Here is a 24,304-nt window from a genome sequence, read left to right on the forward strand (position 1 = left end):
GTTTAAAAAACTGATTTTCATAGAAGAAATTGCTCTTTTTGAATAACAAATATATTCAACAGGAGCATTTGCTTCATGAAAAATAACTGGAAATTCATGTATATACTTCTATAAAGGACAAAAACCAGAAATTAGTAAAATTGAAATATATTTTGATTGCCAACATATCACTTTTCTCTTCATAAAGTAGTCTACTGTTCTTAAGAACATGTAACTAAGATTTATATACTCCAGAAGAAAAATATCTGACAGCAAGAATAGCATCATTTTATCTTTACATTTTGATCACAAACCTATTCTCCTTAAGCAGGTTTGCATTAATTTAAGAACAGTCATCTTTCAAAGTTATAGATATAGGGCACATGAGATGCTGGCAAAACAAATATATTAAGGTTTGAAATAGCAATTGAAGAAAAAAGTTTTTAATCTATTTACTTAAAATAATATTTTTGGTCCTGGTTAATGGGAGGTGAGAGGTTTTTGGTATGGATGGTTTATATTTATGTAGGGTAGACACTGGCTTGTTTTAAATGGCTATTAACTCAGTGGTAAGGGAAGATTTAAACTTGGAATAGACAGTGGTGAGGGCCAAAATAAACTAAATGCAGAAAAATAAGGTTTAGAGAAAAGTTTAGCATAGGAACAAAGTATAGACATTCTAAGAGTAGGCTTAATTTTATTGTAATACTAGAAATATAAAGTATAAGAAATAAAATAGTTGACTTTAGAGCATCAGTAGGAACGGAGGCTTTTGATATAATGGAAATAACATAAATATAGTTAAATGTAGATGATTTTGATCACAGAAATTTCTTTGAAATACAAGGTTATAGGTTATTTAGAGTACTAAAACGAGGGGGAGGAGTAGATGTATATGTAAAATGTGAGTTACACTCTATTGAAGTTGGGAATATCCAAATCTTTTTTCTATTATCTATTTGGATTTCTGTTAGTGGATATAAAAGTAAAAGGCTTTTGGTGGGGATTTATTACAGACCAGACGATAAAACTAATGAAATTAATGAGAAGCTACAGTGAAATAAAGAATTTAACTGTTAATAAGGTTATAAATGTGGAATATTTTAATTTTGGAAATATTAGAGTCAAATCATGAGGAAGACGGGTTTTTAGAAACTGTTCAAGATGGTTTTCTTCAACAAATTCTTAAGCAACCCACCAAGAACAATGCTATTTTAGGTATATTGCTAACTTCTGATAAAGAAGTGGTTGATAAGTTGAGATTGGGGAACATTTGGGTGCAAGTGATCATTGCACAATTAGATTTGATATTTTGCTACACAAGGAATAACGAGATTTTGATTCCAAATTTAAAAAAAAAATTGGAGAGATGAGACAAGAATTATTTTCTTTGAATTGGGTTAGTGAATTAATTGGAGACATTGATCAACTGTGGTAAATTTAATTTGTATAAAATATATAGATAATATAAGATTTTAGGGGCAAAAACTATCTTAACTGTATCGCTCACATCAGCTTACAGGGTCAAAAAACTATTAACTTTATAGGTCTCGTTGACTTACAGGAGAAAAACCCAACTTCACAGGGTCAATCAACTGACAGGAGCAAAAACCATCTTAACTACTTAGATCATATCAGCTTACAGGAGCAAAAACTGTCTTAAATATATAGGTCACATCAGCTTACAGGTTAAAATAACTGTGGAATTTACCTAAGCTTACAGGAGCAAAAACTAAACTGTTTAGGTCAAATGAGCTTACAGTGGCAAAAACTATCTTAAGTATATAGATTATATCAGTTTCCAATACAATACCTTCCTTCCTCTCACATAATAGCTCTCCTCAATTTGTGCTGTCTTCCATATGCAGCTTTTGTGTGATAGGTGATACCTTTCATGTAGCTTGAGCCTTCTTTTGACCCTGACATACCTCCACCTTTGTTTCAAATTCATTACAGAAGGGTGGTCCAGCATCACCAGGTGGTTAGGGCTCTCGACTCGTAATCTGAGGGTCGCAGGTTCGAATCCCCATCCCGCCAAACATGCTCACCCTTTCAACTGTGGAGGCATTATGATGTGACGATCAATCCCACTGTTTGTTGGTAAAAGAGTAGCCCAAGAGTTGGGTGGTGATGACTAGCTGCCTTCCCTCTAGTCTTACACTGCTAACTTAGTGATGGCTAGCACAGATAGCCCTCATGTAGCTTTGCACAAAATTCAAAAAGAAACAAACAATACAGAAGGGATTTTGCCAGTTTTTCCCACCTACCTTTGATTCATCTTATGCCCATATTGTTGTAATTCTACCTCAGCTTTTTTTGTGATTTCATGACTAGGTTTCTTTAGTGTTCTTTCCATATTCAATTATTTTTATCACTACTTTGGGGCATACATTCCTCACTCCTTTTTCCTTTGTTATCTTGTATGACTAGGCATGAACTTTGTGCTTTCTTTTCTTCAGATTTGAGAGTTGGATCCTCTGTCGTTTTTTCGTCTTTCTTAGGCTTAGGTTTTCCTACATTTGTCTTACACACACAACCCATTTCTGTTATTTTTCCTTCTTTCACCTTTTTTCTGTGGTATTCCATCATTCTCCTGTGTGGTTTTCAACAGATGCTCATTCACTTATCTTTCTTTACAGTAGGTGTCTGTGAGTTGTTGGTGATAAATTTCAACTATAAATTGCAATACAGTCTGCTGGTCTTAAAATAATATATTAAAAACAAATCAAACACATATGCAAATGTTCATTATATTGTTGGTTTCCACAGTTGTTTCCAAAGCTTTAAAAAATTGTTTTTTTATCGTCAAAATCCACACAGGCCAATTCAGTTACTTCTTCTCTGCTCTGGTATTACAATACAACTTTAAAAATTGCCACTATACACTCTTTATTGCTAAACTCATGATCATGCAGTTTAGAACTAGAACTAAATAATGATTTTTGACATGTATTTATACCCTGACAGAAGTCTAGAACATTTCATGAAATACTAGATATTCTGATGCGACAGTACTCAATTAAACCAACAAGAAGCTCGTAAAGTTCTAGCAACATGACACAATAATCTCATTATTGTAAACAATTGCTAATTCATAACAATTGAATTACACAATGTATGATTCATAAACAGTTACATAAACAAACTTATCATAAACTATCGCTTCTAAAAATAACTAAATATGACACCTGCACTATATAAACTATCTAAATCATAACTCTCACATTGCACTTAAACTGAAACAGTTGTTTATGTTTAACACTTCCTCAACATTTTCACATCTTATTCAGTTGACCTTTTGTTAGATTTAGTTGGGGTGTGATGCCCTTGTTTTTCAATTGCTTTTGCCTCCCTTATATCTCATATGTCTTTTTCTGGCTCCTTTCATCTGCCTGTATGATTTTACTGGTATATTCGTATCTCTGGTGTCATATGTTGGGGCCACATGCCAATCATTTCTCATTGATTAGAATGTTTTTTATTTATATGTCTGTAGGGCCAACCTTCTACTCTTCTTTTGAGGGACTGGGAGAGATTGGTTTTCCACGCCATATCGTCTCCTTCCCTCACTGTGTGGGAGGTTCTCTCTCTTTTCCTTCTTTGCCTCTCTTTGTTTCCTGTCCACCTGCTTCCTCCTCTCTCTCTGTCATCACTTACCATTTGTCCTTCTACCACTTATAGACTTTGCCACTGTCAGTCTTGGTGATGAAGGCTCAGTATCAGTAGAGCCTGTTTTATTTGGTTTATGAACCTTTGCCATCCGTTGTGTCCAATTGTTGTGTACTGGGATTTCTATCAGTCTTAACCTTCATTTTTTCCCTCTCCTTCTCCAGTGTCTCCTATTCCCATTATTTTACATCTTCCAAGAGGTCTTGTTTCTTGACAGTGTTGATCTTCATGGCTACAATTGCTGTTGGATGGGTTTCTCATCCTTTTCCAGTTTTTTCTTCTCATCTTTTTGTGGTTCCCAGCAAATTTGTAAATAGATGTTAGGCCTTACATCTTTCATATCTCAGCCAGTTTCTTGTCTTCCCTCGCTTTCCCATGGGGAATTTCTCACCCTATGGGTCATTTGCCTCAGGTCTTGAGATGCTTCTTTTCTCATTTGGCTCTGTTCCAATGAGCCTCCTATAGCCACCCTATTCTTGTACTTTGGGAGGTTGTGCTCCTCAATTGTTTGGTTCAACTTGGAGGAGTCACATTTCACATCCATTTCATTTATCATTGATAAGGATGTTTTTTTTGTTTGTATGTCTGTAGGACCCAACATTCTACTCTTCTTTTGAGGGACATGGAGCGATTGGTTTTCCATGCCATATCTTCTCCTTCCCTCACTGTGTGAGAGGTTCTCTCTCTTTTCAGGACTTAGGCTTCCATGGGCTCCCGCATTCCCTTGGATCATGTTCATTTGTGACATCTACAATGGACTGCACTTGCTTGGGATCTCTCATTTTCTACCATTCTCCTTCTTTATTCAAATACTTCATCTGGTGACTTGATAAAACTATTCCCACAGTGGGTATTCCTCCTCTTCTCATCTATGTCTTCTGTTTCCAGATCCCACCTTGAGATGGGTGGGGGGCATGTCTCGATTCTCACATGAATTTGGATCATTGGTATCATAACATATTGTCCATCTCTTAGAACTTTTGGCAGTAAGTTGAATTTTGGATATTTTGGAGGATGGTTCATAAACATTTCTTGATGGTACATACAGTCAACTCTGCAGATATCTCCATAATCACCAGGGAGACACTTTGTCTCGCTCTTCCTGTTTCCACACTATTGACCTCCTTTTCTGGGCCCATTCCATATAAGTACATTTAATAGCTTGTTTTATTCCAGGTGCCCCGAGTCTTGTTGTGGATCATCTATCGAGGCCCACCAAAATACTATCTTCAGTTTTGCCCCTGGTGTTCAACTGGCTGTGCTCTCATCTTGACACTCTTCTTCTCTATGTTTTTGCCACTCTTCTCGACACTTAACTTTTTCTGGTCTTTTTATTTTTAGCTGGGATACATTCCAACAGGACTGGTCCCACTTTTTGTCTCCATGCATACCCTTCTACTTGTCTTGTCCATGTTGAGTCCTCCTGATAACCCCATGCTAGCTGGCTCAGCTGTGGTTTCCTCTATTGCATCTTCTCCTGCCCTCTCCTTTACTTTTGTCACTTTCCCTACTCCTTCAACCTCACTCTCCCTCTAACAATCAGCAGTGTCATCACTCTGACTTCATGTGTTGGTTTTGTCCAGTTCCTTGTGAGATGTTCCAGACTCTCTTTACATGTAGCCTTTCTACTTTCTTGTTCATTTCATTCTTCCTCTCTCCTTGTCTATCCACAATAAGGGCACACATTCTGTAGTTGGTCTCTGCATTGTTTTGTTCCATTCACTTCCTTTTATCCCCCATCTTTCCAAATTTTTTTCATTGGCTGTTCCAACAAGGCTTATCATTTTCGACCATGGCTAGTTACTGGGATGCTTTACCTAATACTTTGCAGTTTTCTCATTATTATCACGTATTTTCTTCTCCTGTCTTTTCTATGCTTTTTTGTTCTTTTTATCACCCTCATCCTCCTTGTTTTATAATCCTTCATGTTTTGAACCTGAATACTGTTCTCCATGTCCTAACCCTTCTTTTCTTAGACCCTTCAGTCTCTTGTTCCTTGTACCATCTTTCACTTAGGTCCTGCTTCTTACTTTTTGCCTGTAACTGTAGAAGATATGATGTGTATGCCATTGCTGCTTCCCATATTTTTCCTTCCATTTCTCGATTTTCTTTGTCCCATCCAAGTGATTCTTTGTTCTTCGGCCTGCTATGCTCATATCTATTTATTCTTTGGAATTCCTCATCTCCCTGAGATATTTCTCCTGTTACTCTCAAGGGATGACTACAGCATCTCATTCATTTAGCCTATGCTTCATTAGATGTAGATTCACACCGACTCTTTCAAGTCTCCTCTCAACAGATCTTACACTTTACTCTTTCTCTGGCTCTTCACTTCTATCATCTGTTGGAGGAGTTCTTGCAAAGTGGTGTGTGAACTACCCCACTTATTTTTGTTGCATATTTTCTTCCTTTTTTGGTTGTTTTTTCCTCTTCCATACATTGACTTCCTCCTGTCATCATTCTACATACCCCTTACTGGCTCTGAATGGGTAAGTTCTCTTTTTATATATTTTGCCTTTACAGTAGCTTTTTTCTAAATCTCTGGATCCTGCTCAGTAGTGAGTGGAGTGTGTCAGGTATACTTAATTTTAAATCTTCATCATGCAACCTTTTAAGGTCTATAATGCTCTCTGATGAGATGGAGTGTTCCATAAGACCACTCAGTGGTTCTTTGTGGTATATTGCTTCATAAATAAGGTCCATTCCAAGACTACCAATTCGTGAGCTATCATGAGTAAAGCAGTATCGAGATATTGCTGTCCATCCCTCTGGTCCTAGTTGAATAAACTGGGAATGCCCTGCTTTTCAAAATAGGTTTTTGTGGTCACTCCTTGCACAGTCTTAAGGTGTTGTATTCTTCCAGACTTCTTACTGCATTGCCCCCCCCCCTTCTTCTAGTGGACTACAGGAGTCCTTCCCACTTACCAGTTCTGAGCCTCCATTGTTGGATTCTAGCTATTATGTGAGAAGAAGTAAGGTATAGTATCAGAAGTTAACACTTTCCAACACTGAAAATATATTTCTTATACATATTTACCTCCTCTCACACTTGTCGCCCATCCTCCCCACTTCCAGTGTGTTTTTTTTTTCCTTGAAGTGATGATTGTGCTTTACAATATAGAGAGAGTCAGCTCTGCAAGGAGTGGGTGTTGCACTCCTATTGGTGGAAGGTTGTACATGCTCATTTGCATTCTACAGTGCTGCTATACCAAGTGTAAACATATTATATTAGGTGGGATCCTCAAAGCTAATAGCAAACAAAAATTGTGCATATAAAGAGCAGCACAAATCAAGGAAAGATATGTGAAAAGAGGTAAGTATCTATAAGATACTTAAGCTTACAGGGACAAAAACTATATAGGGCAAACCATCTTACAATGGCAAAAACTGCCTTAAATGTATAGGTCATATCAGTTTTCAGGAGCAACAACTAACCTAACTGTATAGGTCATATCAATTTACAGGGGCAAAAACCAATGTAACTGTATAGGTCACATAAATTTACAGGAGCAAAAACCAATGTAACTGTATAGGTCACATGAATTTACATGGGCAAAAACCAATGTAACTGTATAGGTCACATCAATTTACAGGGGCAAAAACCAATGTAACTGTATAGGTCACATCAACTTACAAGGGTAAAAACAATCTTAACTGTATATGTCACATTAGCTTACAGGGGCGAAATGTTCATATTAGTTTATAGAGATAAAGTAACTTAAATGTATAGGACACTTCAGGTTAGAAGGGCAAGAACTACCTTAACTGTATAAGCTGCATCAGCTTACAGTGACAAAAACTACTATCTTATCTGCATATTTTGCAACAGCTTACAGGGGAAAAATTATCTTTATTGTATAGGTCACATCAGCTTACAGGGGCAACAAATATCTTAACTGTATAGGTCACTTCAGCTTATAGGGGCAAAAATTAACTGTATAGAACAAATGCTTACAAGGTCAAAACTAACAACTGTGTAGGTCACATCTATATCTACAGTTAAAGTATTTTTTTGTCCCTATTAGCTGATTTGACCTATATAGTTAAGATAGTTGTTGCCCCTGTAAGCTGATTTGACCTATATAGTTAAGACAGTTTTTGATCCTCTAAGCTGATACAATCAAAACAGTTGAGATACTTTTTCCCTTGTATTTGTGTGTGTCCTACACAGTTGAAATAATTGTTTCCCCTGTAAGCTGATGTGACTTATACAGTTGAGGTGGTTTTTGCTTCTGTAGGCTAGTGCAACCTATACCTATTGTTTTTGCCCCTGTAAGTTGATGTAACCTATATAGATAAGTTTTTTTGCGTTTCTATGTTCGAATCTAATAGAGGTGTTGTTTTTTGCTAAGTGACACAGATGGAGTATTAGTAAAACACAACTGGCTTTTATATATATATTTGATTGTAGAAAAAGTTTCTTAAATGCGTGTCTCATTACAAACCAGAAAACTTTAATGTTTTTTCTCTTTCTCTGTTTTTAGGTTCTTGGCCTGTTTATGTTAAACTAACAAATGGGAAAGTGTATGGCTGTGATTTTGTTGTTAGTGCAACTGGTGTGGTTCCCAATGTTGAATCTTTTCTGCCAGGAAATCAGGTACATGAAGAATATTTTCTTACTTAAAAATCTTTATATTGACTACTACTGCTTTAATGTGCAATATTCTGTGTAGAAATGAGTTTAAAAAACATTTTTTCTGATCTATTTCAAAATCAAGTTCATTTTAGTTGTAGATATCAAGAGTCTTAGAAAAAAGTGAAATCCTGAAAATAGTCCATTTCAGATTCAAAATGTATTCAACTATGATGATAAATAGATTTTTTAATCCATGAAGGAACTCTGATAACAGAATAATTTAGGATAATTTCAAGGCAACATATAACTAAAGTTCTTTGAAATAGATTGAATAAATCATAATATTTTAACACTAAAATTAAAAATATTAAATATGTATTCCCTCAACACTTGTCATCAGATATCCAAAAAACATATAATTATGTAGTTGCAAATCTTTGTTTTTTTTATAGTTTATTAAAAATGTCTGAAACACTATTTAGCAGTAGAAACAATGTAAAGTATAGAAATAAGTTGCCATGAAAGATGTCTAAGTATAAGACATCTCTGAACTACAACAAGAGTTTATGAAATAGATTAGTGTAAGTAAACACCATATAAAAGCCAAAAAACATTAATACAGAACATTTTGAGGAAGTGCCCTTCCATGAGTATATATATATATCAACCTGAAGAAGAGTTGTTAATTCATGCTCATTTATTTATTTGTACCTGTAAATCGCTGCTAATTTTCACTATAATTTTAATATATTAGGTCGTCAAGAAATTAATGTCACAGTTTGGAACACTTTCATTACCCCCCCCCAAAAAAAACGTACATCACATATAATTAGTTAAATGAACCACCTAAACGTCATGTTAATGTAGCCTATAAAATGTGTAAAGTTTAGTATATTCTAATCCCTTATAGTGATGGCACATGACAAGACACACATTTGGCATGTAATGCTGTTTGAATACAAGAAGGGAAACAACGCCTCTGTTACCACAAAGAATATCAAAGAAGTTTATGGAAATGTTTTGAATGTTTGTAAGTGTCAACGATTATTAAGCAAATTTCATTCAAGTGACTTTAGCCTTAAAAACTGTGTTGGGAATTGATATTGATGCTCTGAAGATGCCTGTTGAGTCTAACCCAAGGCAACACACTTGTGAAATGGTCCTGAAACAATACGTAAACATCTAAGGAATATGGGAAAACTCCATAAAGAAGGTGTTTGGGTGCCTCATGAACTCCCCGATGATCATCGTTTTCAATGTGGGAACGCTGCTTTGTTTTCTGATGCATGAACCATTTCTGGATAGAATTGTCACCAGTGATGAAAAATGGATTCTCTATGCAATTATTAAATGCCAAAAACAATGGCTCAGTCCTAGACAAAAACTACTTCTGACCCCAAAACCTGGACTCCATCTACAGAAAGTGATGCTTTGCATTTGATGGGACATCAAAGGAGTAATTCATTTCAAACTCCTCAATCCACAGCGAACTGTCAATGCAGAGAACTATAGTCAGCAACTGGAATGTTTAAATGAAGTCCTTCATTAGAAATGGCCTTCACTTGTCAATCAGAAAGGTGGTGTTCTCCATGACAATGCACGTCCACATGTGGCACGTTTGATGCAAAACAAGATTATGAAGTTTGGTTGGGAAGTTCTCCCCCACCCACCATATTCTCCAGATATGGCACCATCAGATTACCATTTTTTTTTCATTTGATACAATTCCATCTTAATGGGAAAACTTATGCAAATATGGAAGGTATTAAAGAGGACATCGACATGTTTTTTGCTTCAAAGCCAAATGATTTCTTTAGTCAGGGTATTAACAACCTGATTGTAAGATGGAAAAACATCATTGATAAGAATGGAGACTATTTCATTTAATAAATATTTTGTTTTGATATATAAGTTGTTTGGATTTTTTCATCCGAAAAAAGCAAAATTAATTTCTTGTCAACCTAATATTTAGTTAAATATTGTCTTAAGATGTTGAAAAACATTTTGTTAAGAAATAAAGAGTAAATCAAATATCACTTCATTTGCTTCATCTCACTGGTGAATTCTGTTTAATTATTTTTAACTTATATATGGATATTTATTACTGGGACTTTATAGTTTGAGCTTTCTGAAGATGGAGGAATGAGTGTCAATGATCAGTTACAGACCAGTCTACCCGATGTTTATGCAGCTGGTGATGTCTGTACTTGTACTTGGACCCCTGCAGAACATTGGTTTCAGGTATGGTAAAGTTTAGATGTGTTTGCAGATACATTTATGTAAAAACTGAAAAAAATGTTTCTATCAGTTTGATTTATTTGGTGTCTTATTTAAATTTACATGATAAGTTAAATCAGCCACAGATATAATCATGAGCTGTACTTAGCAGCTTAAAATATGGTGTAACCACATTTTCTTTGCATAAATCATGCTAATACTATTTTATGAGAAAATGTATGTTTTATGCTGATCAATAACTACTATTTAATAATAAGCTATAAAAGAACTTAGTAAATGTTATTAATTGATCTAGAGAAACATTGAAAATTTATCTAATATCTGTTAATGAGAAATGGTACTTCTGTATCATAGAATTTCTGGTGGGGTTCCATAAATACATTTTTCTAAACTGCAAGTCCATTATAACATATGAATTAAACAAAATAAATTATACAAATAGACCATCAATACTGTAATTATTTCTACTAATTGCTAGTATTTCCTATCTACTTTACACTGAAAATATGTAATTTCACTGAATTCTTTGTTCTGTTCTGTGTGTTGTAAGAGGCCAAAACACAAAATTACTCAACATAATGCAGTATGTTTATCCACTAATAGTTTTTGTCCTTGAAAACAACAGATGGTTTTAAGTGATTAAGTGTTTACAGGCTACCTTGGTATATCAGTGAAAAAACACATTAGTTTTAACCTTTCCTACAGTTCCAGGTATTTTCACAAAGAACTTTAATGCCTTCTCCTGTTTTCATCTCTCTTTACATGTCTAAATGAGTAGGTAGCTGCTGTGTAAACTGCAGGGATTTGTAACATTTACCCTCTTTAAGTTAGAAGGGATCCAGTACACTGAGATGAATCCTGAAACATCTAAATATTCCAGATTTCTCTTTTGACCTGATACATTGAGCTTTATCTGTGCAACTCTGTAAAATTTTCAATCTTAGCATGATATGAAAAATGTTCTTAACTTTTTTACTATAGACAAGTTTATTTAGAATCCTCATTACTGTCCTTAAATGTACCTTCTTTTCTTGTATCATCTATTGTCTTTGACAGTTTTGTAATCTCAAAGAATTCACTTACTGTGAGGCATTAGCATATGTCTGTCTTACAGAATCTTTGGCAGTTTCTAACTGCTATCTTTGAAGTATTAGATATATATATATATATATATATAACTACATCTAGGATTCTCACTGATGATTAAGCATGAATAACATCACCTTTGTTTCATATCTGGTGGTGGATTTTCTTTTTCTTTCAGAAGAACACTTTTGAGAAAAAATGTTTGTTTGATTTCCAGTTATAAAATTCCAAAAGTGAATAATGTTTTGTTTTTTTTAAATCACTAGTACTACCCCATAAGCTATACCTCATTGTACAGTTATTTTGGACACAGCTTCTGTGGTAGCTTTACCTTAGCTATTTTGTAAAACTACTGTAGGATATTGCTTTAATTCTCTTATTGATCAGCTCTTCTCAACCGGATCCTTTTTCTAGAATAGACAGAAATGGTTCTTTCTATCAGAGGTCCCAAGAAGTTTATTTCAACTCTGATGTTACTTGTGCTTTTGTTTTTACATATTTCAAACCCATAAGTATCCATTAAAGTTTATTTTCAAGTTCTGGTTTTGATGCTTTTAGGTGTAAATGTGTGTGTTACAAGGTGTTTAGGTGTGTTACAAGATGTTCTATTCTAATCTCTAAAAACCTTTAATAATTATAATTTATTTTTTACCCCATTGTTTCTTATTAAGAATTGTTCATTTTAATCCATATTTAATTGTTTGTGCCCCATTGGTCCTTTAACCAGTCATGGTCTGTTTAAAACAACTAACTTGGTAGGTATTTTGGTTTTTAAATTGAACAAGCTCGGAAGTGGCTTGAGAGACAACCAGGAGCATTCAGAAACTTTTGTTTCTCTTTGCTCTGCTCATGAAATTAAGGTTTTAATCCAATAGTGAGGATGAAAATTTAGCATTAACATTAGAAATTTAAAGCTGAATGTGCTTAAACAGAATTTAAGACTATTAAGCACTTGACTTTTAATGGTTCTGGCATTAAATGGGAAAATTTTGTAGTTAACTTTTGCTGGTAAGCCAACTGATGTGCCTGCCTCAAGATATTGGAAAATCCGTGAATGTGAAGATCAGGGAAAAAAAAGAAGGAAGGCGAGCTTCTTGAAGTCCATCTTTGCTGCTTCATCTTGGATTGTATAGAACCGGACTATAGAGATGAAGTGTGGACACATGCGGTATTGTTCATACATGTAGTGTCATCTCTCTACGTGGTTGTAACACCAGTCGGTGCTCGGAGAAATGAGACGTAGAGTAGGGCAGAGAGATGCTGACCTGGTTTAATCCACTAGTTTTGCATCTTAAGGCTGAACATACAGTTTGAATAAATTAAATGATTAATTTTAGACTGATCTAACCATCTATATTTGTTTATTTAAACAAAAACATAAATAAGTTAAGGCATACTAAGGTGCAGTCCTTTTCAGGCCTGGGATCTATAAAAGGGAGTACCCTGAGAAAATCCACTTTCACTGGGCGGGTGCTGAATATTCTACCTGGCCTTTATGTATCAAGCAGACTTGTCTGTGAATAAAGTTGTTGGTCTTTCTCTAATTTGATAATTTTTGTTTATAAACCATAGACAGTCACAAGGAAATGCCAATTGCTTTTAGTTTCATATCATACTTTCAAGCATGATAGACTCCCTATAATCTACATCATCAGTTGTTTTATAGACCTTGACTAATTTATTGCAAGTGTTACAACTCCTTCCCTGTTATTATCTAACAATCACTATTCGTTTGCTCTTATGCAAGTTTTAAATTACACATGGTTGAAAAGTTTTATCAAACAATATGACTATGAATTGGTACTATAAAAGGAATTTTCTTTACAACATCGAAGCATTAGGTTTTGTGTCTAATGATATATATATCATTATTCACAGTTCTTTCTGTAGTTTTACTACTTACACACTAAATGCCTTGTATAGTTTGAAGACAACACTTTGAATAAGTAAAATTATTCACTTTTTGTTTTATATGTCAGCCTGTATGTCTATTTCTTCCTCTTTCTGTTTTAACAAAATTGTATGTTTTTTCATCTTGTTACCCCTCTTCACATGGTTTTACTAATAAAACCGTGGTTTTTATTTTTCTTCTTTTATTTTATATAGGTTTTTTTCCTAGAATATGAATAAGAGAATTAAAGCAAGAAAGAAGGCTTGGCTTTATTCTGTTAGATAAGTTTTTATTCTTGGAAACCAACATGTATTTATTACCAGTACTTTGTTGTTTGAAAAACAAAAGATCCTCTTGGCATGAGAATTAATTGGGCTAAAAACCCATTGTAATCTTTGGAATTATATCTGCCTCTGTGAAGCAATCTGTCTACCTTGGTGCTTTCTGGCTAACGATTGCAATAAATGTTTAAAGTCAGTTTCTGACCAAAAATTACAGTAGATAAAACTTGAATTTGTGTGAACATAATTACTCCTGAACAGTGAACTTTCATTTATTTCTGGATTTTTAAACATAACTTGTATGATTCATTTCTCCTATTTTAAAAGATGAAATGCCTTCAGCTAAGATGTTTTGTTTTTCATCTATGTTTCATATGAAAAATTTCACAAGTTAGTAGTGATAGTTTAAGTGTGAAACAGTAGAAGACACTTTGTATACCTAACATGCCTCTAAATACTTCACTTTTTATGACTAGAATGTGTAACTTATTTTCCTTGGCTATTATGCAACAGTTTTAGATTTCACATGAAAATAAATAGAAACTGCAAAAAAATTCAAGATTCTGCAAGCGTGCATATTACTCCTATGACTAAAAATACAAAAATCTTCATCTTACCATCAAAATAATAATTTGAACATAATATTGATATAACTTTCATGAAATTAAATCATTAGTTATTTGTAAGTTATAAAACAAATTGCTTGTTGTTCCATTCCAGATGAAGCTGTGGACACAGGGAAAACAGATGGGTCACTATGCAGCCCGTTGTATGGCTTCACACTTTAGAGGAGAATTGGCAGTATTGGATTTCTGTTTTGAACTTTTTGCACATGTCACAAGGTTTTTTGGCTACAAGGTAAGTGTATTAAGATTGATCATCTTAATTGTTTGGAAACAGAGACCACATTCACCATTAGACGTTTCAGTAATTAAAAGAATAACTTTGTCAAGTTTCTGTTTTAGTGAAAATACTAAATGCTAAATATATATCTCCAATTGAAGTGCTTTACTAAAACATTTTTGTTTAGAGAAATTTTATTTCTTTCTGTTTTTTTTATATGCCTGTGTCATATTTAAACAAATTTGTTGTTGATAAGAAATGAATAAACATTGTAGATGATTTTTGTTGTGTACAAAACAAAATTAGTGAATTTTGTAATGGTCACCTTCCAATAGAAAAAACATATTTTTTTTAATACACTTTTATGAAGTTGTGTATTTGTTTTAGAATTTTGTGGATTTGTATGCAGGTGCCAATCATTGTTAGCAACATGTATCTTAAACTTCTATTGGTCTTCTCCAATTTGTACCACTGTGTAGCACTGCAGTGTGACTTGAAGGAAATCTAAACAGATTTGCTAACATTGTATTGAAGATGGGAATCTATACAATAAAAGAGTTTATTATCTTATTTGTGAAATCTCAGAGAGAAGTATGTGAATATAGAAATACATGAGGCAAAGCTAGTCAATGGATGAGTATGTTTCCTTTGAGAAGTTCACATGAACTGAACTTCAGTATTTTAGTTACAGAAACTCCATTTGGAACAAAATAATAAATATTTGCTTGTATATTGTATGTTTCAGAGTTAATAAGTTTGACAGATGGTTTCCTTTTTAGCAAAAATTTTTGAAAAAAATTATCTAGCTACATATGGCTTAAGTATTATTATTAGTTTATCTTTCTGTGGAGGAAATAGTGTAAAAGTACATTTGGTATATACAAAGAATAATACCTTAATTTGTTATATACTGTAAATTACTCATTATTCATTTGTAATTAACTTTTTCGCTATTTTCATGGTACATATGTTTCTGCAAACGATAGTTCCAGCAAAATATAAAACCAGTTGGTCATTCTGCTGTTGAGCCGGACCTTCCTTATTCAATCTCTCACCAATACGTCATAATTCTCTCCAAGGAGTAGAGGTGGGCCACTTGGTTTCTTAGGAAGGCACACGATCCTCATCTCTGGATCAGCTGGCTTTGGGAGGAATGATTGATTTTATCCATTTCCTCAAAGACATTTTGAGAGGGGCACATAATGAAGTTGTGACTGTTTGTTGTTTGATATTGCTAAAAAATTGAAAGTAATTTTATACCCACCAAGCCATTTGAGTAACTGTTCTCAATATGCTATATGCAGATAATAACTTGTAATCTGGAAACAGCAAACAACAAAGAGATGTAAGCTGTAGTCAGTTAAGTACCTTCAGTGCCTGCCATAACATGCCTAGGCAAGTTCATTGCTTTCCATAGGTGAATCAGCAACACGTCAGTTCAGTTGTACAGCATGATTGCAAAGGCTTATAGTATGAAAAATGTTGCTTAGAAAAACAAAATAATATCTAAAAACTTTTTTTCTAAACTTAGATCATGGAAAATTGATGCAATTTCATTTTCCCACCCAACAAGTTTCAATGTAAAACTGCAAATATTAACCAAACTACAGGATTTTTTTAAGTATCTTCATGTATTGAATTTGAATTTTTACATTGGTAGTATGTTAAATTCACCTGAATTAATCTCTCTTCCCAGATAAACCCAAAATGAAGGCATTGTATTAATTTCTATATTTATTGCCTGCTGCCAATTTAAATTACTAAGAAAAAAATTTAAAATGCTACTATCTTATTTTCAATACTACCAGAACTTTTTTATACATAAAATCAAACTAAATTATAGCCAAAAAGTTTTGAAAATTTTACTTACAATTTCTTGGTATCTAATCTAATTTTCCATTGTGTGCTTATAACATAGAATAAAATATACATCAAGCCTAGGTTTTCAGACTCCAAATTCATTTTTTATACCTCTGAAGAAGGGCTGTTATCAGTCTGTAAGCTGAGGCTTAAATAAAGTTTTTTATTCCTTTATCTTTACTATTTCATTCATATTGTGTCATTGAAATTGTAAACATAAAAGTGTTCTAGATCTTCCTTCAAAATTTAGTATTATAAATATTTATCTCAAGTTTGTGTGCTTTAAATATTTATTTAGATTAATTCTGAAACCAAGCATAATTTTGTAATCTTGAATTACTGTGTTTTGCATTATATTTCTTCCTAAAATTGTATAACACTCAAGAAATAGTGAAAACCTTTCATCCAAGTTTGTCATTGTTGACTTGGGTGTTTATTTAGCTGTTGCTTTTCAATTATCTTATTTTTATGCACGTGTGATGGTCTCAGCTTTTATATTATGAACATTTTAGCCTAAAATATCCAAGTTTGTGGGCAACATACAACTATGATTAATACTCAAGTAATTAAGCCATCTTAACCTAATAATTTGTTGATTTGTCATTCTGCATTTAACCTTTCTTAACTTTTGGAAAAAGAATATTTATCTTCAGTTGATGCCACTAAAAAGAAAATTAAAATACATTATTGTATCCCTCAAACAAAGATAAATGCTTAGTTAATGAAATTAGTAATCTTTTATGCTCTGTTTAGTAGTAATACCCCTTTCTTAATTTTTATTAGATTTTTTTGAGACAAACATTAAGTATCATTCTTGGATGGGCTAATTCAGTAGTGCACTATGAACATGCATCTTCACTAGATTTTTACAATAATTCCTCTGGAAAACCTCATCCAGGACACATTTTTATAACAAAGTTTAAGGTTCTCCACTCTTAGACACATTTGTAAAACAGTTTCACGTGGACATCATCCTGAACACATCTCTCCAACAAAGCTTCATATATGTTCTTCACTTTTAGAAATGTCGTCAAAAAGTATCATGTGGACACATATCTCTAACAATGCCTCACTGGCAATTCTTTATGAAACGTGCAACAGTTTTTTGATCATGTAATAGTTCCTTTGTTTTCTTTATCACTGAAAAATTAAATGTGATTTTTACATTAAGTTTTCTAATTGTTTTTTTACAACACAACATGACTTAAACTTTTTTAAATATTATTTAAAGCCATGAAGATGACATTTTCTATTAGAACGTATTGTTTTTATTACCAGGTAGTGCTGCTTGGCTTGTACAATGCTCAAGGCCTTGGAAGAGACTATGAGATATTAGTGAGAGTGACAAAAGGTAAAGAATATGTAAAGGTTATTTTAAAAGATGGAAGAATGATGGGAGCTGTTCTCATTGGAGACACTGATTTAGAAGAGACCTTTGAAAACCTAATTTTAAACCAGATGGATTTGTCAGCCTATGGAGAAGAGTTGCTAAATCCAAATATTGATATAGAAGACTATTTTGATTAATTTATTGAACTTGTTTATACTAAAGAAATTTGTTAATACTTTTGTGCTTCAACAGTTAAGAGGACTGTAGTATTTTGTGTTTGATAGTTTAACCTAACAAATACTTTTTTTTTTGCATAAGAAAGAACTGATGGTTTTTTTTGAGGTGGGACTGTGAATCACATTTGTGAGGAGTTTGCATCTGATTATTAAAAGACTGATCAAAGATTTGTCTAATTATGCTAAGTTTTGTAGTATTTGTCCTAATACAATATTACTTTATTCAGTGCAAGCTTTATTCACTGAATGTTGGTCTCTAGAATAAACTATATGTACAAATTTTGTTTAAGTTAAGATACATCTCTAGCAAATGATGTTTTTTGTTAAAAAGACAAAGAAAACTCGTTTTTTTAATACATAAAAATGGCAGTGTATGAGAATTATATTTTCTAAAAGACACAGAAAAATTATTTTACACAAAATGTTTATTACACGTTAACTGCTTATAAGAACAAAGCTGTAGGAAACCTGTACATTTGCACATAGAATATATTAATACACTACTTTATAAAACAATTATCAATAAATAGCATACTTTGTTAATATTTAAATGCATACAAAACAGTATTTTAACCAGTTTTTCATATGAATAATGTACAAATTTTCATTGATTGGGCCCCCCCTTGAGGCTGAGTGGTAAGTAAACTTCTGGGCAAAAACAAATTACTACATGTACTTTGCTGTATAAGATGATTCCATACAGACTTGTAGATGAGATATATATATATATGCATTAGTAATTTTACATAAATCTCAAGTTCTTCAGAACTAAACCACTAGCAATAAGATGACTAGATTTCACATATATTTTCTTACATCAAGAAAATGTAACTATTTTTAAGTCTCATGACTTATATTACATAACTAGTCATGATAAAAGGTACTTGCAATACATGACTCACCATATTCTTTTGAAGTGTAAAAGCATGATGTTTTACACAAAATGTAGCTAAAATGGGTACAAACTCAAAATTATCCAAATTTGTTTCTAAACTAAAAAATATGTATGTTAAACAGTATTCTACAGATTTGAAGAGTTCAGCAGATTCCATAGTAACACAGTTGTTGTTTTCAAATAGTTAAAACAAAAGAAGAGAAACATTAAAAACAAATATTTAAAACTGGTCTAGCATCATAACTTTGTACCTGTACCTACTTAAACATTTATATCAACTCTGCAACTTTTACTCACACTGAAACTTGTTTATTATATAGTGTAGTGAATTATACTAAAGCTCAGTTATAATATAATTTTAACACCTCACTTATCTTTATATAAAAATAAACATGAATGACTAAATAGAAATGACAAATTATCATTAATCTCAATAATTTGGTTCTTCATACAGCGTTGTATAAAATTACATGGTTTTTACATAACATTTTTTAATAGCTTATGTCATGACTGCTGACTAAATTATATAACTTACATAATTATTTGTGAAATAAATGACTAAGTGCTATTTACATAATCTTCTTTGAAATATAAGTGACTTAGAATATTCAGTTTTAAGTATATACATATAACTAGTCATTTTGGAAGTTTTCTTGACTTAGATAAAAAACATTTGTTCTGAAGAGGACCCCTGACATGAATCCCAGGATCTCTCTTTAACAAGTATTGTTGTTTCTTTTGTGTCACAGGCTGTTCCATATTTTCCTGGTGTTTCCTGTAATAATTAAATAATAACACTGCTTTCATTGTTTCTTCTACAGTCTTTTTCTAGTATAACAAATACATATTTTTCATTCACAGTTTGACTAGGTCTAATATTATTTGGTTTCTGTTTCCTGAGAGAAAAAAAAACTTATGAAGTAACATTTATTTCATCTGTTATCAGACATTTAATCTTTGTTATATTTATGTAACTAAATTTTATTTTGCTGACTTCCTTCCAGTTTTTTAAAATGATTTGTATATAGTACATAAAAAAATCAATTTTTACATGCATAGACTACAGACAGAATCATTCCAATAAACTATCATAAACACTAGTGATTCTTAACTCGAGGATCGACTCGTTAAATCCCTCTCAGATCAAATACATGCACTTGATTGTGGGGGAATATATTACTAAAGCAGATGTGTAGTACTTTTCAAATGATCGCTAAACATCCATGTGATTTCATACGTAAGAGTTCTTTTACTCACTAAAGAACTATTGGTTAATGCTATCTAAAACTTCCTGATTTTGATAATGTCATAACTGCTGATTTAAAAAAAAAAGACTACAAATATATTAAAATTAACTGCCTTGAACAATGAAATTAATTTAAAAAACTGCAGCTAATGATGTTGTGTATAACACAAAGTTTTAAATATAACTATTGACAAAAAAATTAACTTTGGAATACTCTATTAATATGCAATATATAATAATGAAAGAACACAAGTCTATCAATGTATTAGGAATTTTCTATTTTCTGTGATTGATAAAATTTAAATATAGTGTTTTTTTGTTACAATATTATTGTAATTATAACTGTCCAACAGTAAAAAATGAGATTAGAAATTAAACTTACCTCACAAGTAACTAAAATAGAACTGCTGTAGTTCTTTTCTTCATCTTTACACAGGCGTAACAGTTGTTGTACCCCTATTCATGAAAAAGAGTAGATGACCAAAATTAAATAAAGATTCTATTAAACAAAGCTACTGCACTATAAGTGACAACCATTATTATTTTATCACAACACAAACAAAATCTTAGTTTAATACCACAGAGAATGTTTACTGCAACAATGTTTACTCAACTTTGAACTTTTCATAACCAAAACAAAGCATAGGAAAATAAGTATTTATTATACTTTTAAATTAACTTATAGCAGAATTACTGACTTAATCAAAGTGTTTACTCCACAGTTTGTATGTTTACAACTACCTGGAAATAAATGGGAAATTAAAACTTGAAATTAATGTAACATTATAATAACCTACCTTTGATCTGTACAATTTTAGCAGTCGTATCCTTATTAGTGTATAGATGAGCAAGAACTATGGCAGATTTTTCTTGTATTCTTTCACACGCTGCTACCTCAGCTTGACTCTGCGGTTTGGATGGTTGAGCTCGAAGGAACTGTATCAGTAACTCTACTGCTCCACTTTCAATCACTTCCTTGCCACAATCCTGAGAAGCGGCCATGTTAGATACCACTGTCATTACCTATTGAAATTATGATGTTGCTTAGTTTTCATGTGAAATAAATTCTTAAATAAATAATAAAATAGCAAAAGCATGGATAGTTTACCATTTAACTTATTTATTTGTAGTATCTGTTACGAGATTTTCACTGATACTTCATAAAATTGATAGATATTTGTAAATCAACTTATTTATGTTTATCAGAATTTATTGCATATTATAGAGGGACTTAGATATTTTTTTTTAAAGTTAGAGAGAGAAAAAAAGAGACTTACTCTCCAGATAATAATAAAAAAAACTATATTTCAGCCAATGTTTTGCTCTTGCGACTTAATCGGTAAAGGTTTTTTTTTTCCTATTTTTTAAATCTAACTTTGTTACCAACCTGTTTAACTTATGAAAGACTTAAATATTTGGTGTACTTGTTTAAAAATAACATACACATTATGGTTATTCTTTTAGTATATTATATTTTACCTGCTCTCTAACGAAGACCAAGTCACATATGTCACCATAATAACAAGCCGAAACAAGGACTCTCAGAGTTTGAAACTTCCTCAACCAATTGCATGCTGATGTATTATAGGAAGACAGGTGAGCTAGCGCTGCAGTGGCCAGCAGAAAAACTTCTTGAGTATTTGCAGTTGAAGCTAAATCTGTGAAAATAAGATAAATTCGTCGTAAGTTTCCTAGTAGCAGTTTTAAAATACATATCTAGTTTGAAATGATTTTTTGTTTTATTTTTTGAAAGAAAGAGATGACGACGAAACCTTAAGACATGGAAAATATTTTACCACAAGATGTATGAAAATAAGACTTGTAACTTACCTGTTAAGTATTTTACAAGTTCCTTCATATTTTCTATAATACTAGGCAAGTTGGAAACACTACTCTCCATCCAGGGGGCAGTAATTTGAGCTATTAGTCCAGCTGCTTCACTTCGAAGGTGATTATTTGAAGTGTCATTACAGAGGGTATTGGTAATAAATTCTATTACCTTAGCCTGAAAGAAAAAATAATCTTTTCTGTATTTCATGTAACGTGATAAACCATAACAATTTTAATTAATAAGATCATTACACATTGTAAAATAAATTATGAATTACATGTTATATAACACTTAAACAATAGACTGTTCTATATTTTTATCCAAGTAACTGTGCGTTAAATTTAAAATCCTGACTTGAGACATTGAGTACCAAATATAACATTAACAGTTACCATCAATAAAATTGTTTTGAAAAAAAGTTATATACGCCACCTTTATACTTAAGTTATCGTCTTTTTATCAACATTATAATTCATAATCTTAAACTACACTAACAGTTTAAGTCTGATTTTTAAAGCATAGATCGATGTTATTGAAAATCTTACCTCTTCTACTTCTCGAACTGCTGAAGGAACACTGCATATTACTGTCAACGAGCGAAAAACTGCCGATTGAAGATGTCGCCACTTGCGTTCCATACATATTGAGATCAAAGCTTTAACACCACCAGCCTAAAAATTTAATAACGATAACATGTTAAATAAAATATAAAAAAATACGAGAACAATATCCCTTCTAATTAAAGAAATAAAATTTAGTTTTGGAGATGAGAAATTACGATTTACTAAATGCAAACTCAGTAATACATATACAAAAAGCTTTCTAGATGTTCTAAACTTTTGATCAAAAGTTGTCAACCTCACTGCTGAAGATATGGATAACCAACTGATGAAACAGTATAATAACTATTAAAAGCAAGAACAGAATAATAAATTAGCTATAATCATTACTGGGTTGATTTTTAGTTCATATTAATATAGGTAGCTTGCTTTTAAATCAGAAGTAAATATTAAATAGGATTGCCATTGGGTTAAGCTATTTGAACTGAGAACTTTTTGCATTTTAGCGCAAAAATTTACAATAAGGTATATGCGCTCTGTCCACCTCGGGAGAACCAAACCCCGGATTCTAGCATGGAAGTCCCTAAATCTGCTTCTGAACTACTGGAGCACAGGGCACTCTTTATGCGTATGACGACTGATTTTACTTCTCACATATACCATTTTCTTTAGACCTAAACCTTTTTATATTACAACAGCAAGTAAAAATCCTAATCTTTGTTTTTAATAAATAACCATTTAATCATTACATGAAAAAGAAATAAAAACTCACTTTGACTATAACCTCACACATGCGTTCTCCAAACAGACCCAAACTGGTAAGGGCTGCTATCGACCTCTTCACACACGCACTAGTTTTGGTTTTTTCAATGCCATCTACTATAACCTGGAACAATGATATTTTTATTCACTTTTTTTGTCAAAAGAAAATGTATTTTAAAGTGAAATACACTTTGATATTTTACTTTAATGCATTTAGTTAATGTTTTCCTAAAGGAAACTTGAAAAAAAAAGTATTTATTATCTTTAGGATAAGATACCACTTCATGAAAACGGGCCTACTTTAAATTATTCTATTTTTAGAACGACATCTTGAACATTCTGTCTAAAAATGTGATTTTGAAGAATATTCTATCAAGTGCCTGAAACTGTTCGTTTTCGTGTTTATTCGTTACAATAAACATAGAAATTACTTTCAGTCAATAGAAATATATGATTTGAAAAGAAAGTGAATTTTAAATACACACTCATCAATCTAATTGACTTGTAAATCTTACCTTTATTTCTTGTAAGAAAATATTCTCTGTCAATCTCTGGATTAATTCGATAGTTTTCTTTAGACTTTTGACAGTTTGTTTCTGCTCTCTTTCAAAATCGCTGTAAATAAAGATCAAAATTAAAAAGTAGAACATATAGGAAAGAAGTAAGATATGTCTTAGATATCTATGTAATGTTAAAGCTGGAAAATAGCGAAAAAGCATACTCATATTTCAAAATGAAATGAATTGTTTTTTTTTTATTGTTACAGTTATGTTTTAATATTTAAGATGTAATGACTTGCTACATGTGTGAAACAAATTAATTTGCTTTAAGTAGCTTTTTAATTAAAACAGTATAAACTAAGAAATAAAGCTAGATGTTACAAAAAGCTAGAAAATTCTGTAAATAATTGAACAAAACAAATAGAAAAATTTGTGAATTAGAAAGAAAGATGATTATTTCTTCAATAACGTAGAACGAGCCATAATAAGTAAAAAAAAAAAAAACTTACGTTTTGCTACAT

At 32.2% G+C, this 24,304-nt stretch overlaps 1 protein-coding gene across 1 annotated transcript in view; it reads left to right on the plus strand.

Moving 5' to 3' along the window:
* LOC106458288 (pyridine nucleotide-disulfide oxidoreductase domain-containing protein 1-like) overlaps positions 1-18,344 on the plus strand; it is a 46,709-nt gene extending 28,365 nt beyond the window's left edge. The window contains exons 10-13 of the mRNA XM_013917785.2: positions 8,133-8,245; positions 10,343-10,465; positions 14,441-14,578; positions 17,702-18,344. Of these exons, the coding sequence (XP_013773239.1) occupies positions 8,133-8,245; positions 10,343-10,465; positions 14,441-14,578; positions 17,702-17,950 (623 nt within the window). The 3' untranslated portion in view covers positions 17,951-18,344. The remainder of the gene's footprint in view (positions 1-8,132; positions 8,246-10,342; positions 10,466-14,440; positions 14,579-17,701) is intronic.
* Positions 18,345-24,304: the final 5,960 nt, after the last annotated feature.

This window comes from Limulus polyphemus, unplaced genomic scaffold (genome assembly GCF_000517525.1).
Source record: "Limulus polyphemus unplaced genomic scaffold, Limulus_polyphemus-2.1.2 Scaffold21, whole genome shotgun sequence".
NCBI lineage: Eukaryota > Metazoa > Arthropoda > Merostomata > Xiphosura > Limulidae > Limulus > Limulus polyphemus.